Source organism: Cebidichthys violaceus, unplaced genomic scaffold, assembly GCF_023349555.1.
Source record: "Cebidichthys violaceus isolate CVI_PGR_0920_01 unplaced genomic scaffold, fCebVio1.0.p SCAF_25, whole genome shotgun sequence".
NCBI lineage: Eukaryota > Metazoa > Chordata > Actinopteri > Perciformes > Stichaeidae > Cebidichthys > Cebidichthys violaceus.
In genome coordinates, this window is record NW_027176428.1 from 6,240,050 (window position 1) to 6,258,777 (window position 18,728).

Here is an 18,728-nt window from a genome sequence, read left to right on the forward strand (position 1 = left end):
CAGGATGGATAATCAAATGCAGTCCACCAGCATTATTAACCACCACTGAGAAAACTAGTAAGAACACATTTAGTCCTTCAGAGGCAATAGCCTTACAACATAATACATGACAAATGTTAAAACTTTTTTTTTTAAATTGAAAGATGGCAATAATATATTCCGCTGTCTCGAGCACATGGTGTTTGGTCTTCAGAATCTATATTTTCTCCATAGGTCGACATTTTTTATAAATAAGAGCCAAAATACACCCCAGGAAGGAATTTCCAATATCTTTTTCACTAAAAAAAGAATTAAAAGAGATTCGGAAACAATAATGATTTATAAAAGTATTTTTACTTTTTATATTCAACAAGAAACAACTAACAATAAACAAACATAACAGAGATGGCAGATAATACAAACAACAGATCTGGTGAGAAGATAAAATCAGAAAACCACCCTTTTAGTGGGGTCTCAATACTGTATCATACTGTTCAATCGAATCAAATAAAAAACATTTAATCTAATTTACAGCACAGTGCCAATTTCCTTCCTGGGAATGAAAGCAGAAAATGGTCTCTGGCAATCCTAACAGGCATTCCCATATTCAGACACTTCACAATGCAACACATTATGCAGTTATTAATAAAACATATGGTATAACTGAGGACATTACCATGTTTTACATGCATTTCACTAGAAGGTATTTTATAAAACAGCCAGACTTACATTCTTCGACCAAATGCATGTGACCTGCAGTGAGATATGTTCACTGAATGTTGAGTTCAACACCGATCGCTCACTGCTAAGCATTGCTTTTCTGCTGTGATCTCATCAATGCTCCCTTCAAATATGTTTTTTTATATTTCATAATCATTCACTATATAATCAGCTTACATGCATTCAATTACACCGTGGCACATTTCTTTTGTAATCAAGTGCTGGTTCTTTCATTTATTTAAAAAGTGTTTGTTGTCATTTTTGCAAAAGTTAAATTACTAAAAGGTCTTTTGCACAAATGTATAGAAAAATATTTGTCTTAAAGAAAGTATGATGGCAAATGCAGAACACAATGGCTAAAAGAATACAAATTTGAAAACATATTAGACTTTTAAGCCTCTCTATACCTCAACCCTACCACACATTCTTATAATGATTCTAATTGTTTTACTTGTGTACTACAGTTGAGTACAACAATGTGACATTCTTGTATTGATTTGTAATCGTTTTTGACTGGATAGCGTGCTTGAGATCCAAGAAATGAGGCACAATGGTGAACACAGGAGGCACTGCGGTCATCTGCACAGTAATTGTAACATACATGTGCAGTTCAGTGTTTGGTCAAGGAAAAGGTTTGGTTTATTTATCAGGCCAAACTGGCAGTGCACAATCATAACTATGTGTTTTTATGTTGGATTCTATTGTTGTTTGACGTTGTTGTTATTATTATATATCACTGTCTGTTTCGATTGTCTTTCCTGTACTCTTTTTTACTTATTATTAGTACTACAACTTATATTATTTTATCTAAAATAAAGCTGTTTTTGAAAGGTACTAAGTTAGTAAAGTACACAAGAAGACATGCAAGAATCAATTAGAGGCATTTTTATAGTAGCACTCTATTGCTAAGCTAACACTTATAATATATATATATATATATATATATATATATATATATATATATATATATATATATATATATATATATATATATATATATATATATATATATATATAGTCTCCCATATTTGAAACAGTCTTGTTCATCTTTTGTACAATTACAAACTCCCATGAAACTCCTGGTACACCAGAGTGAAGTAACAAAAAGCATCTAGTTAGGACTCAAGGAGCCCTGAGATACAATGAACATTACCAATGCTGCTACTCATGATGTAACACATCCATTCTCATATTTAGCATTTATGGTACCTTACACATTTGCACCACAGTGCCAACTTTTTCAGAAACTAAGTGCCATATTTTTCTGTAATATTATGCACTTTTGCACACATCACACCCTCCCGCAAATTAGGCTTCATGACAAAAAGGCTGGCGATATATGTCCCCGAAAAGCTTAAGTTAAAGAAAATAAAAACATTTAAAACCAAACCAGACATCCACTAAAGAATTTATGAAAAAAATGAACTACATATAAATAAAAAAATTTCAACAAACTGGCCTAAGCTTAACTAAGAATACAATTTAGGAGAGAAGAAATAATAAAAAAATAAATAATAGAAGATACCAAATTATTAGATTCTAATGTGTGAGAACCGATAAATAAGTTGCCTGTGACTGCCTCCAACAGGCATAAAGTGAGTGTCTCTGCCACAGTGTCTTTTTGAGATACTACCACCAAGTAGTCCTACACATGGTGACTTAATTCAATATTGTTTTATGACTGGCCCTTAAAAGATTTGGAAACACAAAGGATGTACAGACCTCATCTCCAAGAATGGAAATTTCTAGCATCTAAAATAGATGCATAACTGTGCATGAAATGACATAAAACTGTCATTCTCTTTTATATACACAGGAAAAAGTGTGACTAATCACACATAAATATGTTCTTTAATTCTCCAGTGTTACATTGGCAACTGTTCAGTCCCCAACAAATGCATCATGCCGCAGCTTTGGTGTTTTTTTATGAATAAAATATACAGCATTCACATAATTTTTTTTTGTGACAATGAAAAAAAATCTGATCATTTTTCATTTTAATTTTTTTAGAGCATGTCAACTAAACCAAATAGAAATGGAAGAACTAAAAATAAAGGAAAGTTGCTGGCTGGTGCCCATATTTTGCATATCTGTCCACAACCTCTTTAGTAAAGCAACGGCTGAAAACCGACAACTGTGTTTCTGAGAGCAAGACCCTGGCATCTCAATGACGTGGAATACTAAGTTAATTGTTGTGCGATTTCGGAATGGAAACCTTGAGGTGTGATTGTTTTGCCAAAAACTTCATGTAGTTCACTCTGTTTCAGTCACCTAATTCTTTTAGACATATTAAACCATTATTTAGCTTAGAGGTTGCTGAGACATTTGCGATGGAAAACATCCATCACTGGATTAGACATCGGTGTGTGTACCGCACTGTCTACTGAAAGGACACTTTAAAAAAACGTGTTAGGCACAGAGAGGTGAAGACAAACACATACTGGCCGAGCTTCAGTGGTCCCACGCTTCTGTAGGGTTCAACATTCGATCACAATGTCTCATCCTACCTCTCAACCAGAGTATCAGTATCAGTATCCATGTCAGTCAGTAAGTAAATGTCTGTGTGCCGTGACAGCTGCATCTGAAAGAGAGAGAAGAGACAGGTGAGGAGAGAGGTGCACATAAATGGTTGACCCAACACATAAATCAGCTAAACATTATTTTATCATTCATGAGGACAAAAATTGAATTTGCCATGATTTGTATTGTTATGTAATTAGGGAAATACTCCCCCATTCTGCTTACATGAAGAAAAAGAACACACACACACACACACACACACACACACACACACACACACACACACACACACACACACACACAGCTACTTGCTAACTACACACGTTGTGTTTATAATGACCTGTAAAAAGCATCTGTGTTACTGCAGCTCTTTTTTTTTATATATTACTCTACATATACACTAGCTTTATTCTTTTTTCCAGGGAATATAAACCTAGAGAGTGCAGATACACAGAATAACAAGTAGTTTACTGTTTTGCAATTTAAAATAAATATGCACAATTAAATATATAATATTTAATAAGAAGAAAACAATCAATGCTGTGATTTCATCAGTGGTAAATAGGAGGAAATCAGGTGACAAATAGAATTAGATTTTTTTTAGAATTACAGAAGGAGCTCACCTTGGGTCAAAGTGATACTCTTCCAAAATCAACTTTCCTCATTTAATCCTGGAAAGTCCTGCAAAAGAGCATTTCTATTGCCTGCCAAAATGTTCTATAACAAAAGGATTTGGCCCTTTGACTCTTTAATTATTACTATATACTTAGCAGGTTGTACAATAAGGCAAGTTATCAAGTTTAGTACTTTATTTACTACATTAACATCTTATCATGAAACTGCCTCAAAATCACTATTGTATTTTAAAACGGTTAAGAGAAAACATACAGCCTCAGATAATTTAATTTCTTTAATTACCTTGTTTTTTTTTAAATACAAGGTTTGATTACCTCATAATAATCTAAACATTATTGATTTATTAATATTATAATATTCAGACTGTTAGTTTTTTCAGTTAAAAGACATAACTCATGAATCGTTCTTTAGACATTCAGACAGAAGACGCCAACAAATGTCCATATATCCATTATTTCCTGTTTATTTTGAACACATGGGATGCTTTATCCAGTAGAAAGGACAGACGCTTATTCATTCAATCCCAAAGAGCAGAAATGAGTGGTACCTTCAGTAAACACATCGACATTTCTCTGTGACAGTTCAAATGTGCTTGTGCTATGCTTTTCTTTAGTTAGTGAGGTATTGATATGACACTGTATGAAGTAACAGTAGCCTGAAAACCATGAGAGAAACTTTATGAAAGCTTTTGAGAACTCTGAACCAATGAGCTGTCTCTGATCCACAACACTAAAGGTGAACTTCTAACACAATAACCTGAGATCTTTCCTGTGATCGCTGTATGAACTGTAAGCTACACAGCTCATTTCCAACATTGGTCAATACGCACATTTTACTTGCATCCTTTGATTTGACCAACAGGACAGTGTGAGGTTGTCCACTTATTAATTTCGACATCAAACAGCTGCTGCTCAACTTATCTTGTGTTTGATTGTGGCAGATTGTGTGTTAATTTTAGTCTCAGCTGAAAATCTACTAATGAGTCTCATAGTGGACATGATGGCACTTGTCTTACATTGAAATATGAGTAATTCATTTTCCCCCAAAAAAAGTTTGAATTATCTCTGAATTAGTTTATTAAATGTGTCTTCTGTATTAACCTTTATTTCAACTTGCAAGCAGGTCTGCAGTCCAGCGGACTTGTGTTAAAATTCTGCAGTGTATATTAATAGTAGTTTTATTGTCAGTAGAAAGAAACAGACATACATTTTAAAAATAAACTTACTATGTTGAAAAGGGAGAACAAACAAACACTTCTGAAGTCAAACGGAACAAAACTTTTTCAGTCACATCAGGAGGTCTTCAATGAATCAGTGTAGAGAGCTGAGCACACAGTAGCTTAATTAACAGATGCACCAGAATTAGCAAAAACTATTTTCGATACTTAAATGAATCTGTGCGGCCTTTATTATATTCTGAGCTACGGCATTTTTGAACTGTAATTCACAAAATGATTGGTTTCGATGGTCTAAAGATAGATTACAGACTGTAAAACCCTCTGAGACAAACTCATGATTCTGGGCTGTGTAAGTAATCTTTTTTTCTACTTTTGTTTCCAGTTCTCCTTTAAACACAGCTTTGTCATGACAATAACAACAATTATGACTACAAGATTATTTTTAAGCTACCACATAAGAAGTTCCTTTCCTTCTCTGCAAAGCAGTTTAAATAAGTCACAGCATTATCTTTCAGAAATGATAAACTATGTATTGCAATGTGACATATTTATATTACAATATTTTTCTATGAAGCTTCACCCACAGGCAAACAATACTGAATAAAATGTGTAGTAGAGGTTTATCATGGTTTCACTAAAGGAAATAAAAACAAACAAATCAATACTTCTATGGATACTACAAACGTAACTTCAGTCACACTCACTCATAATATGTCACTAATAAGCTCACTTCAGTATGTTGATGAACAAGAGTCGCTGGCATCCTGATTATTTAGGCACTAAAAGAGGATGAGGCTGCAGTCATATTAAGCTTCACTTGTTTGACTGAACTCTGTTAACTAGTGTCAACTAATATTTCCAGGTCAAAGTGCAAATTAATTTCATGAACCAGCTGGGTTTTGATCACATTAACGCAGAAACGTCTGGATTTAGACATAACAAAGAGAGAACTGGGACATGATAAATACAGCACATGCATAATGCATGCACAATACTGAAACTTGCCACTTTAGCTTCTTTGAAATGTTAGAGAGCAATCAGTTTACAACTTGGTACAACAACACCAAAAGGTAGTTTTCAACAGAGTTAGGGCTGGATATCATTTGGTGATTTTTCATACAGATAGTAGGATTAACATGACTTTCTCGTGAAATATGCGACAATTGTATTCTATGAAAAATATGAATTGATATTGACTTGTTAGATGCAAAAATCCAGTAATTAAAATTGCTACAGAGACGGTACACTCAAATGAGTTAGTAGAAGGTGTTGAGGTAGACTGAGTGGAGATCATAACAGAATGAGCATCGTCTCCTTCCACCAGGACACTAGGATGTTATCAAGGTAAGAGGGCTCACAGAGAGCAGAGTGCTTGATGCTGCTAGCATTAGTGTGCGTCTCAGGGAACACCGGAAAGAATCAGAAAGAAAAAGATTAAAAAGACTACTACTTTAGGTAGATACTTAGGTCAACTGTATGATAACAATACCAGTAATTAACAATATGAAAGAAATCAAACAGTTAAAATGAGTATAAGCTCAACAGCACAGAAGAAATGTGGGATCTTTTATATTTTTCTGTGCTGCTCTGCTTCTCCCACACTCAAGTTTACGTTAACCAACCTGTGGTCTTGTTAGATTACATCTAATATCAATAACTTTTAACTGATGTCCTCATCATCCTCCTCATGACGACCACAGTATGTTAATTGGGTATATGTTTTTACAAAGAAGCGGTGAAAATACAAGCTGAACTGCTAGTTTTTCTAGTTCAGCTGATTTTCTATAAAAAAAATGTGTAAATATTTTTTTTAGAGCTACAGATAATTGTTGTATAAACCACTCATGTCACAGTACGTCGCTTTCTAATAAGAGGTGGATATAGTTGTTCCACTTGAGGATTGTAACAATTATTGATTGATTTGCCAATGATTTGTATTTCCTCAGAAATCTTTTCAAGCAACAACAATAGCCTTGAATTTTCTTTGCTGGTGTACCATCCGTTTGGTTTAATGGGTACCTAGATATAGCACCAAATTCTGATACCCAGCCCTACACAACATAAACATGTGACATTAGCAGAAAAAGGTGCTTTCATCATCCTACATTATCTAGAAAAGTATTGGTTGTGTACAGGGCTCAGAGTCTCCAAGAGGAATGCTGGTGGTTACTTTCCAGTTCAGCTCTAGGAGTCGTACTCAGACTGCTCCTCTATGAACACAGCAGGTTGATTGCTTACCCTGCTGCCAAAGTCCAGGCACGAAACCCCCAAAGATACCAAACAGTGCCATGCCTGTGAACGACAGTGGAGAGAGAAGTCAAGACACAACCAGGTTTGTGCACACTTTTTTTCAGTGGTTAGTGTACTATAAATACATCTTTTGTGCAGCAAGATCAATACATCCATAGACAGCCTGAAGTTAAATAAGGTTAATTTAAACTTAGTAACCAGTTTATAGTACTATAGTTTGTCAAATAATCATTGTCTGCATTAAAAAGGTTAAAAATGTCAAATTACTAAAGGTAAAAAAGTGTCTGAGAAGTGAATGTAAAGTTGCAGTAATCTGACTCACCAGGTAGCCTACAAAGCACAGATAGGCTATGGAGAGCAGCGCAGAGAGAACGTAGAGCAGCACGCTGTTCAGCGCCGTCACGTAAACCACCACAAAGTACATGTTGATTGCACAAACCACCAGGATAACGACGCCTCCGGAAATCTTCCACACCCTAAAGAAACAGGCAGTATATTTAGACCATTAAGAAATATGGTTTTCTCAAATTTACAGTCTCCTGGAAATACTTTATTCTAACAGTAAAACTACTGAGTAAATTCCTAGTTTGCATAGCTCAAGCGTGGCCTGTCTACAAACAACATTGGATAGTTTTGTCATGAAAATACAGAGTCAGGAATTAATGATGAAAACAAAAACGTATACATTTCACTCACAGTCCGTTTGCAAAGTCGTTCATTATGGATGTCAGACTGGTGAAGGTCAGAATTGGGATCAAAGCAAATGGAAGCTGTTGAACAGAAAGAAAAGGAACAGTGACTATTTCTACAGTAGTATGCACTACACAATAGGACCGAGTAAGAGTAGGTGAATGTGAAAGATGTTTTTGGCTGAATGAATAGTGAGGGCTTTTTAAATGATTTTCTCCTGACCTGCATGCTTTGAAGCACGTTGAGGAAGTCGTTCATCCCCGTCAGATGCTCAACGTCCTGAAAAATGGCGACCAGCAGTGTAGGTGTGATGGCGATGGAGCGGGTCAGCAGCACACGTGCAAAACGAGACCATCGAAGGTTCAGGAAGCCCTTTGCAAATTCAAAAACATGAGCATACATATGAGCATACACACTCTTTTTTTTTTTTTTTTTAACCCATTTCCTGCTACATAACCAATAGGCACTCTTACCTCCATGACAAACTGCCCAGAGTAAGTGCCTGTCATGGTGGAACTCTGTCCAGCTGCCAGGATCCCGATCGCCCAGATGTAGAGGGCTGCAGGGCCAAAGAAACAGCCCAGGACCACTCCCTGAACACACAGACAAACCCACAGAGAAAGAAAGGAACGATCATACGTCTACCTATCATCACTTAAAAGAGACAGAGACTCTGCTCTTAGTTTTACATATTGCATCGTTATCATTGTAAACATTTTTGAGCATGTAATAACAGAACATGCACTGGTGTAACTCATGCTATCGCTAACAACTGCCTTCCCTTTAGGTGACCGACCTCCAGTGTCTTGATATTGGGTAAGTTAGGTTAATAGAGGCAAAGCTTAACAAGATATAATCATAATGTTATTAGCTGCACCTGTTTGCTATAACAAAGCTCACCTGTGCTGTGTCCCAAATTCATAATGTAAATTAATACACTAATTGTCACAATATCTTGATTCTGGTGCACACATTGCATACTTTATTGTTAGTATAAAATGGTTAAGTGTGTACTAAGAAGCAAAAAAAAAAACACTAAACAGAATAGTATACAACATAAACTATATACAATTAGTATTATTAGTCATAGAAAGGTCTACAAGTAAATGTACTGTGTCCCTTTTCTGTGTCCCTATTGTACAAATAGTATAGAATCTGTACTACTGTATATACTAAAATAAATGTGCCATGTCATAATTTGGATACTTCCATTTGTACACTTACATGTAGTACACTGTGTACACCAGAGGTCTTCAACAGGGGGTCCGTGGCCCCCTTTTGGTTGATTAGACAATTTTTTATTTATTTTTTCCCAAACATGAATCTGTCCATTATTTTAATGGTTCAGTATTGTATGCAAGATAACAGGTATGTTTATACATGGCAGTGGCACTAATAGGCCATCACTCATTTTCGTTTCCACATTGATGTTTAAAATGAAAACGTCAATTTGAATAGCTTGTATGCATGGTTATCATACAAGGTATGTTTACAAATGGCAGTGGCACGGCCACCCTACTCACTGTACCTTGCACATGTTTAAAATAAAAACATGAATATATGAACCTGTGTATTATTTGAATAGCTTAGTATTGAATGCACAATAATAAGGTATGTTTATACATGGCACTAGGCCCAGTTTAATATAAAACACAATTTTATACAATATACTGTATATAGTAGGGGGTCCCTGCTCCATCTCTCTATCCTTCAGGTCCTTGGCCTGAAAAACGTTGAAGACCACTGGTGTACACTATGTACTTACTTGCAGGTACTCATAATGCAAAGTCAGTGTGATCGCGCTCATGCACTCAAAATAGCAAGTATAGGTACGGAAGAGCGCAAACTGAGACACAGCAATGATGTTTCGACTAACAGGATGTAATATGTCCTCTAACGTCACTACAGCTGTGATTTATTGTAGTTGTGGTGATGACTAAACGTACCCCTTTGTAGATGTCCACCTCCAGTGTGTCGTTGTTGAGAGGGAAGAGATTGGTGTGAGGGCTGCCGGTTGCATTGCACTGACTATTCTGCAACCAGGAAACACAAACACACATTAAGCCACAACTTGAGGCTCTGGACGCTTTGTGTCAACAGTACAAATCAGGAAACAATTATTAAACAAAAAAAAAGATTCTTAATAAGTGTACACCAACCATTTCAATATTGGTTCTATTGAAGAAGGCCTGAGCAAAGACCGCTACGACAAAGACGTTGATGAGAAAGGAGATGAAGAGAGCAATAGTTGACTCGATGAAGTAGTACTTGTTGGCTTCCTTTACTTCATTCTTATTTTTGCGATCAATGTCCCGAGACTGGTAGATAAGGAAATAAACAGAATGACACTCAACTTTCATCAAACACAAAAAATGTGCATTAAGAATGTTTTAAAATGGCATTCATACTGCTGAGCTTATGGTATAATTTATACTGTGTGTCAAACACTGACAAATGTGATAAAACTTTTCTAAATTCTATAAGAAATATTCATGAGACAGCTTATTAGTTTATCAAAACTAAGTGATAAGAGTCAAATTGATTTAAAAAAAACATAATACAATAGAAATATTCGTCTGGCCAATGTAAACCCTAGAATCTAAAAATCAAATTCTTAACTGGTTTCTGGGATTGTGGCAAGTTCTAACTATGTTATAACAACTCTTCACTAACCTGTACGATTCAAGCTGTCAACTTACTTCTAACTCGACAAATTCACGTTTCTCTGGCTAAAACAAATATTCCTCTAACCTTGACCAGCGCTGAGTGGAGGTAGATGTTGTGGGGCATGATGACCGCTCCCACGATTCCCACTGCCTGCTCCAGCTGCACAGGCCCACAGTCGGCACAGTAAGGTACGAACATCCCCTTCAGCAGCTCCCCTTGGTTTGGCTTGACCATCACATACTACAGACAAAACAGTCAAACATGTCATGGTGCCATAAACGTTGTGGCAAAAACCCTATCAGCTGTCAACAAATACTTATTATTAATTAAATTGGAAATTGTAAAGGACTATTACCTCGTAACCAAAGCTCAGAGCCATTACAGTGATGAGGAAGCCAAAGAAAGCTTCAAGTTTCCTCAGGCCTGAGAGGAGATGAAAACTGTATCAACACTGGGATGCACAGCTTTCTTAAACATTGATCGACAAGTAAAAGATGGTGGATCCATACCGTATTTGTCTAGAAAGAGGAACACAAATGTGTCTGTGATGGTGATGAGGACTCCTGCCCAAAGTGGAATCCTGAAAGAGAAAGAGAGGAAATACAGTAACTCCTCACATCTCTCAAAATGTTTGCAGTCACTTTTCATGGACGATGAAAGCGGTGAAGACGGTACCTGCCCACAGACAGAAGGTTGAGAGCTATGGCACAGCCAATGACCTCCTGCATGTCTGAGCCAATAATTGCCAGCTCAACCATCAGCCACAGGATGACCCGAGGAACCTGAAACAGAAAAAAAAGAAGATGCTATCAGAGAGTAGCCGACTGCATCAGCGAGCAGAGATTTACTGAATCTGATATATCCTACATTTTAGCTTCTCATTATTTGATAAAAAATGGGCCGCTCTTATTGACACTCTTATCTTTCATACATATACAGTCCCATGCATAAAGAAAGAAGAAAAGGGAAGTTGAGATGTGTGAACGCTCACTGTTGGATATTGGCGGTTGCAGACTTCAGCCAGGTGCATCCCAGTGACGACCCCGAGGCGAGCAGCTAACCTCTGCAACAGCAGCCCGATGATGGTGGCTCCAAGGAGAATCCATAGGAGCTGAAACAGAACAATAAACATTAGTACAATATGCTGCTTTCTTCCAATATGGGAGCTTTACTTCAGCAGACAAAATTAAAATAGCTGCACTGCACACATTTTGGTCTCTGTTATGCTCTAAAGCTGACATTTAAAACTGGTATTTCTTTTTAATAATACAATGAATATATTTACGGTGGAATAAGAAAAACCCATTGCACGTATGATGCTTAGAGAAATATACAGCAGCTCATTATTGTTACTGCCACAAAAGAGAACAAGCAGCATTGAGCAAGACACAGACAATGCGATTTAACCAAAGGTCTTTTTTTTTTTACCATTAAAATAAAATAATGACACTTTTAGGAAAAACTGGAGAAGATATAAATCGGTGTGAAGAGAACAACAAAAACCTGTGAAATCACTGCCTAATATGAAATAGAAAAAGCTCAAAAAGATACCAACAAAGGTGATACCATATAATGGTTTTGTTCTTAATCAACAGCCATTACCAAGCAAAGTAAACATGTTTTGTTTGGATATAGCTTTATATTTCACCTTAAAGCCAGCTTTAGCTCCGGACTGCAGGTCAGACTCGATGTTCCCTGGATCCAAATAAGCAATGCTCATCAAAAACCCTGGTCCAGTGAACGCCCAGAGTTTACGGAAACTGAACACCTGAATAGACAAACAGCATAATTCATTTGATTAATATGGAATAAAATGAAATGTGTTTTGCTTCCCAACATCTAACAAATCTAATAAACTGTAATGGGTCAAATCATTATACTAGATCATTCAAATGGATAATGACAGCTACATTTCAACTCCAGTGTTGCTGCTTACTTTCTATGAAACAGCGGCTGTGAGACAGTACCTGGCTGACATTGTCAGGAATGGCCACCTTATCTTCAAAGTATGTGGAGAAAGGTTCGTCCTGGGCCACCGGTGAGGCAGGAGGAGAGATGGAGCTGTACTGGTTTGACTGGACTCCATTCTCCTGAGGGGAGTCCTCTAACAAAAGAGGAAAAACTCAAATTAGATAGATAGATAGATAGATAGATAGATAGATAGATAGATAGATAGATAGATAGATAGATAGATAGATAGATAGACAGACAGATAGACAGACAGACAGATAGATAGACAGATACACAGATAGACAGATAGATACTTGATATTCATCCCCAGGGGGAAATTAGTTAAATTAATTAGTTGTGAGAGAAGAAGAAGAAGTTATGCTTTGCTGGAACACTAATACGTCTTTCCATCAGTTGCCAAACGCAGATACAGTCTCTCAGCAACTCAGATGCCATTAACAAAAATCTGATTAGTTATATAAATATATAATATATATAAATAAAGAATAATTTCTAGACCTCTGCTGTGCTTTAAGACTTTTGCAACAACATTTGTGTCACTTGATGCTTTTCTACAAATCCTCAATCGAACACTCACAAACTTTTCTTCTGAGCTAAACTCAAATTAACATCGTTAATATTTACTTATACACAAAGTGTAAGTTGGATCTGACAAAACAAGATTATTTTCATGTTTGAACAGAGATACAGCATATACATAAGGAATATCAACAACTCTTCCATATATAAACATAAATAAACCAACCCAGACATTTCAAGATTTATTCATGAATTTACAAAGCACAAAACAAAGCCATAGAAATTATTTACGTTGGGAAATGTTTAAACCTGTCTCTAAGACATGTCTGTACAGAAGCTTTAGTGTATACACTTAAGCCATTAGTGGCAGTTTAATGAGCAGAAGCAACCACGGTGAAAACCTCACTGCTGTTAAGCTAAAAGCAATTTAACCTCAGTTTCAAAACTGCTCCATAAGTGATTCAGTTTAAGACATGAGTGCACTCAGTCGTACACTAATAACCTGCAATTAGGTCCACTTTACTAAAAAACACGTTTTATGAGAACACAATGAAAGGAAAAGGATTACATAGAAAAGATCATCAATATATCTGATCAATTATACCAGTAAACAATGTGTACTACTCACTGAGTTTAGACTTTTCATTCCCTTCCTTCATTTCCAACTCACTGCTGGTCCCAAAGTCCACTGTTCCCTAACAGTGACTCTGCTTTTATACAACTCAGCGTTAATCAACCCTTTTTGTGTCATTAGATGTCACAACGACATTCTGACATCACATTTCTAAGAATAACCCGCAAAGATAGAGAAGCAAAAAAAACGCACACCTAGACAGACACTTTGCCAAACCGGTGCTCAGGGGGGCTGCCAATAAAACACAAGAACAAATAATATGCAGAGTTGTGCCTTTTACCCTTTAACGATTCACACAGCATCGGACAAGCAATAATAACGTTCACAAAAGAAGCAATGAGAATTAATAGCACTTAGATTCTCAAATAATTCCAGGGAATAAAGAAAATAAATCTTCATTTCTGGAAATATGTTGTCAGAGTAGGAATTTTCCAAAGTTAAATCATGGCACTGTGGTTACATTTCAGAGAAAATGTACGTTTACAATTGTTTTTCAACTGATCCGTCGGCATGCACACTGACACACTGCCAAGAGTGTTTAACGTTGGAGAACATGGCAGGTGTGTCTGTAATGTGATGATCATGTTTCTGTGATCTTAAGCAGTTACCTTCGAGGAGGTCTCCTTCTTGCTCGGCCTTCATCAGAGAAGGCTGAGGGATCCCTGGGAACTTGAGGGATGAATTTCAGCCTCCCTGGAATAAGACAACAACAGTTACATAATGTGAATTTAGCATGAAAGACGTGAATGTTGAGGGTAAAACAGTAATGATCTGGAAAGTGACGCTTTGCTTTCTGAAAGAAACAAGCATTGAGCTAAAAAAGACAATAAGCAATTTAAACACGAGTCATGACTGTGCAAGATTTTGTCGTCCTTTCCCCTAAAAACAACATTCAAATTCACGAGTCATAAAAATGACTAAGCAACATTAACAGCATGTGAAAGGTCAGTAAATTAACGAGAACCTTTAACAAGAAACCTTGAGTCTTTGGCGGCGGAGTTTCACTTCTACCACATACATCCTTCCTCTCACACTCAGCTTCAGAACAACACTAGTACTTCTTGAATTTACCACCCAAAAGATGAAATAGATTCCAGCCGGACAACAATTTTATAACACCGTGTTCTGTGAGAGAGAGAGAGCGTAGCCCCTCAGAAAGCACATGACTAAGGATCATATGAGGCAAAGGACAAGCTGCGGCTGCAGACAGAGCAGCTTTCCCAACAGTCAACCTTTCCTTCAGAAAGTCACTTCCTTTAGTGCACAACTGAACATGTGCTCTGAAGAATTGGCATTATCAAAGTGATAAGGTCCTTGGTACTTTGCTCAGTAGCAACAATTGGTTAGAATTTGAGCAATATCAGTTATGAGCGAAATGTGAGTTGTTTCTTGTATTGCAACCACAAATACTCCAAACTATTTTGTCAAAATGATCTTTTTTTTCTCCACAAGGCAGGAATATACTGATTTAAAAGAAATCTTTTCTACTAAGACTATCAAAAAAAGTTAATACATTGATCTGTATGACTCTAAAAAAACTAAAAAGTACAAATTTTCACATCTCATGAAACTTTCTGTGCTCCATCTTTAAGGTTTAGACAGAAATATTTGGGTTTCGGGTAAGTCAGAGTGTTATTTTTGTCATAGCTTAACGACTTGTGTTGGAACGCTTCTTATTTAGAGGCAGCTTGCTGAATATTAAATCTTTTACACATTTTTTTGTTCAAATTTTGGTACCTTGTTTTAAAATGTAATACTCATACTTAAATTAAGTTTAAATTTAACAGAAAACTTTAAGCATGTCAGGGAGGACCTTATGAAATTGTCTTGGGGGCCGGATAAAGCCTGTTATATATTACTTGTCCGCAGGACATTTCAGTTTTCTGCATCTCTTAAGACAGACGGCTTATTTGTCATGTGTGCTCATGTGGCTGCAGTCAGCCGTCACAGTTAGTTAGTGAACACACTAGAAAGAGTACAAAATTAGTTTTCAAATACTGCATTGTGTTCACTAATAGTAGCTCATAAAGACATGATGTGCTCATGATGTGACAATAACAAACCAGCTATCATCTTAAACTAGAACAAATTGTCCTGCAGTTTAATACCGCCGAGATTTCTACAGGCACACATGACCATGGAGGGTCCTTCTGTTTCATCAGTTTGCTGTTTTTCTCAAACTTAATCAAGTCCAAACAACTGTCCTTAATCTCCAAACAACCATGTGTCTCACATACCACCGTACACTACATTACAGTGTTTCATCCCTGTTAAACACACCCCTCTAATAACAGTTTATTCAGTCAGCCATGACACTCTGTTGTAAGTTTGCCTGATGAATGTTCCAAAAAATGTATTAAGACTACAAAGGAGATTTCCACCACCACCTCACTAGTATGAACACCAAAAGAAATGTATCAACAGAGGAACAATTATCTGGCTTTATTTATATTCCACTATTGTACTATTTAGGTAAAGTTTTCCAGCAGTTAAGAGTTTGGCAAAACTCTTTCTATATAAGATAATTGACAATATTTAATGACAGCACCAGCACCATGAAGTACAGGCATTAAAACATATTTCATCAACTGCATGATTCCTTTTGACTTTACCAAATGTTGTAAAATTGGATTGGCCAAGATGAAGTCCTAGTAAAAAAAATACTGTATTTCATCATCCATTCATATGACTTCCCCAAAAGACCTGGGCCTCATGGAACACCAAAGGGGCCTAATCTGCACTGAACAGCTTTAATAATCACTAAATCTATGACAACTCCCAAACTGGCACATCAGCTCTAATGTTACACCCCTCCAATGATGGCCCTTGCAGGCTTAAAAACTCAACACTGTAACAATAAAGTAAAAATCAAAGAAAACTGATTCTAAATGTTAACCAAGAATCATACATTACAAACTAGAATTCCTTCCTGGATTAATAATGACACATTAGTTCATGTTTTTGTCTGTGACAACTCAGTACAAATATTCCTACTTTACTATTATTACTACTATTACTATTCTCAAATGAGGATTCAGCAGCTCTAAACAAATATAAGACCATCCATGTCCAAGCCAACATGGCTCTCTTCCACACAATAAACATTCAGCTGCCACGAAGGTTTAAAGAAGAGTCATCTCTTGCTCTGTCTAACTAGGAAATCCAATATTCAAAGACTTGAAAACTTCCAAAAACTTGTCCATCAAGAACATATACACACCTCACACACACACAGTACTAACAAATTAACCATAAATCCCTACATGTGTTCACGTAGAGCCGTGAGCTTGCTGTGTTGCCTGAAGTGATTGGTTTCAAATGTACAAATGCAAATAATGAGCCATACTGATGCCTTAAATTATGTTAAAGTCAAATTCAATATGCATTTTGGGTTGCACCAATCACATTTTATGCTACAGCAACTTTCCTTTCCTGTTGACAAGTGGCATATTTTTCATGAGAGTTATTTTGTTTAAAACTGACTTTACACATAAGAGCGGCTGTGAATAGAGATGACAGTCAACCTGATCAGGCAGATTCAAGGTATGTGAGAGGTGGTTATAAACACATTGTGTAAAACACAATTATGAATGTAAACACTGTACAGTCTTTCAACATCCAGTAAATTACTGTAAAGAAAATATTATCCTAGAATTTAATTAACCTATAATGTCAGGAATACTGTAGTATAGTGTAGTTTTTAATGGTGAATCTGAACAACTGTAATGACGACGATGATGAAATCATCTTTGCTAACAGATTAAATAATGATTGATGACGTCATCGATTCAGGGTGATGCTCTGATTTCCAGCTTTGACACGTGAAACAAAAACGTTGATTTGTACTGCTCACAATGACTGGAAATCACAGAATAAGTTCAGTTTGAGGCTGGATTTGTTTTGCCTTTAAGTGCAACACACCGGTGTTATTATCAGAATGCAGTTTGACAGACGGTCAATGCTGAAATAGTGTCAATGAATTTAACACACTTGATAATGTTAGTTAGGAGCTAAATAACCACAACTGGGAACGTTTGACCTCTCGTCCTGATAGCTACATGGTGATGTGAGTTCAACTAACTCCCTTAAAAATAAACCTGCCCGCTAATCAACCCTGTAGATGAACCAGAGCAGCCTCCATCACCTTCAAACCCTTCCAAACTACCCGACGATATAAACCCGGTTGCACAAACACCTACTCAGACGATCTAACTGTTACTATGTTAGTGGGATCAAGCTAACAAGTTGCCATGGTATGTTAGCTGTCTGGTTGGATCAGCTAACCCTTATCAAAGTATTAAAACGCCCTTACCTGGGTATGCTTTATGGGAGAGTTGTATTTTAACGATTAAATCTGCTTTTTAAACTGACACCATGTGTGTAAATTTGAAGGTAGCTAAGTAGCACATTGTCAAGCTAAATCCTGGCAAAGTCGTATCTTTCCATGTCAACTGTAAGTTCGAGAAAACTCAATGCGCATGTGCACTAATACAACGGTTGTGATTGGTCAATTAGTTTTTATTTAGCGAGATTTTGCCCTACGTCTGTCCTGCCAGGCGGTGCTGACGGTTTTTTTCTCAAGTCAGTGAACAATAGAAATTGTAATATTTAAAATTAAACAGCGTAGGCCTATTTAGACAGCGGTACTTTCTACCACTGGCTCTAACCCTATGATTTATTAAATTATTGTTGCCATAACCACAACTTGTCCGTAGGAGCACGGGTCCATATTTTTATGAATAAATACAAGGCTTGTACATGTATGAGGATGACATGTTGCCTGGTTCACAATAAAGTAATATATAGATTGATTTAATAAACATATGACTAAAAAAACAACGTAAAAACATACAAATAATCAGAATAGATCATATACAAGGACACATTGTTGGCAACGTAAATGCGTCCAAATCACGTTTCTTTAACTTTCTCTCTCGCGATATTCTGCCAACTACACATCACATA

The 18,728-nt window shown here is 36.5% G+C and overlaps 1 protein-coding gene across 4 annotated transcripts; it reads right to left on the reverse strand.

Moving 5' to 3' along the window:
• Positions 1-1,724: 1,724 nt before the first annotated feature.
• Positions 1,725-18,219, reverse strand: slc11a2 (solute carrier family 11 member 2). Of its 4 annotated transcripts, XM_068720117.1 has the most exons (17): positions 18,076-18,219; positions 14,372-14,456; positions 12,607-12,743; positions 12,288-12,407; positions 11,631-11,750; positions 11,315-11,421; positions 11,149-11,219; positions 10,995-11,062; positions 10,724-10,879; positions 10,132-10,290; positions 9,919-10,005; positions 8,446-8,565; positions 8,195-8,344; positions 7,979-8,052; positions 7,605-7,758; positions 7,271-7,324; positions 1,725-3,280 (listed from the first exon to the last, which is right to left on the reverse strand). In XM_068720117.1, the coding sequence occupies exons 2-17, from the start codon at positions 14,403-14,405 to the stop codon at positions 3,203-3,205; spliced, it is 1,689 nt and encodes a 562-aa protein (XP_068576218.1). In that variant the 5' UTR covers positions 14,406-14,456; positions 18,076-18,219; the 3' UTR covers positions 1,725-3,202. The 4 variants fall into 4 exon arrangements, with proteins under 4 accessions (XP_068576218.1, XP_068576219.1, XP_068576220.1 ...); XM_068720118.1 differs by lacking the exons at positions 14,372-14,456; positions 18,076-18,219 and adding an exon at positions 13,758-13,836; XM_068720119.1 differs by lacking the exon at positions 1,725-3,280 and having other exon boundaries at positions 4,297-7,324.
• Between the last annotated feature and the right edge of the window lie 509 nt (positions 18,220-18,728).

Coding starts and splice junctions, on each gene's coding strand:
- slc11a2 (XM_068720117.1), bottom strand. CDS start 14,405: ATGAAGGCCGAGCAAGAAGGAGACCTCCTCGAAG. Junction 10,006..10,131: donor ATAGAACCAATATTGAAATG/GTTGGTGTACAC, acceptor TCCTGGTTGCAG/AATAGTCAGTGCAATGCAAC. Junction 8,345..8,445: donor CTGGGCAGTTTGTCATGGAG/GTAAGAGTGCCT, acceptor GAATTTGCAAAG/GGCTTCCTGAACCTTCGATG.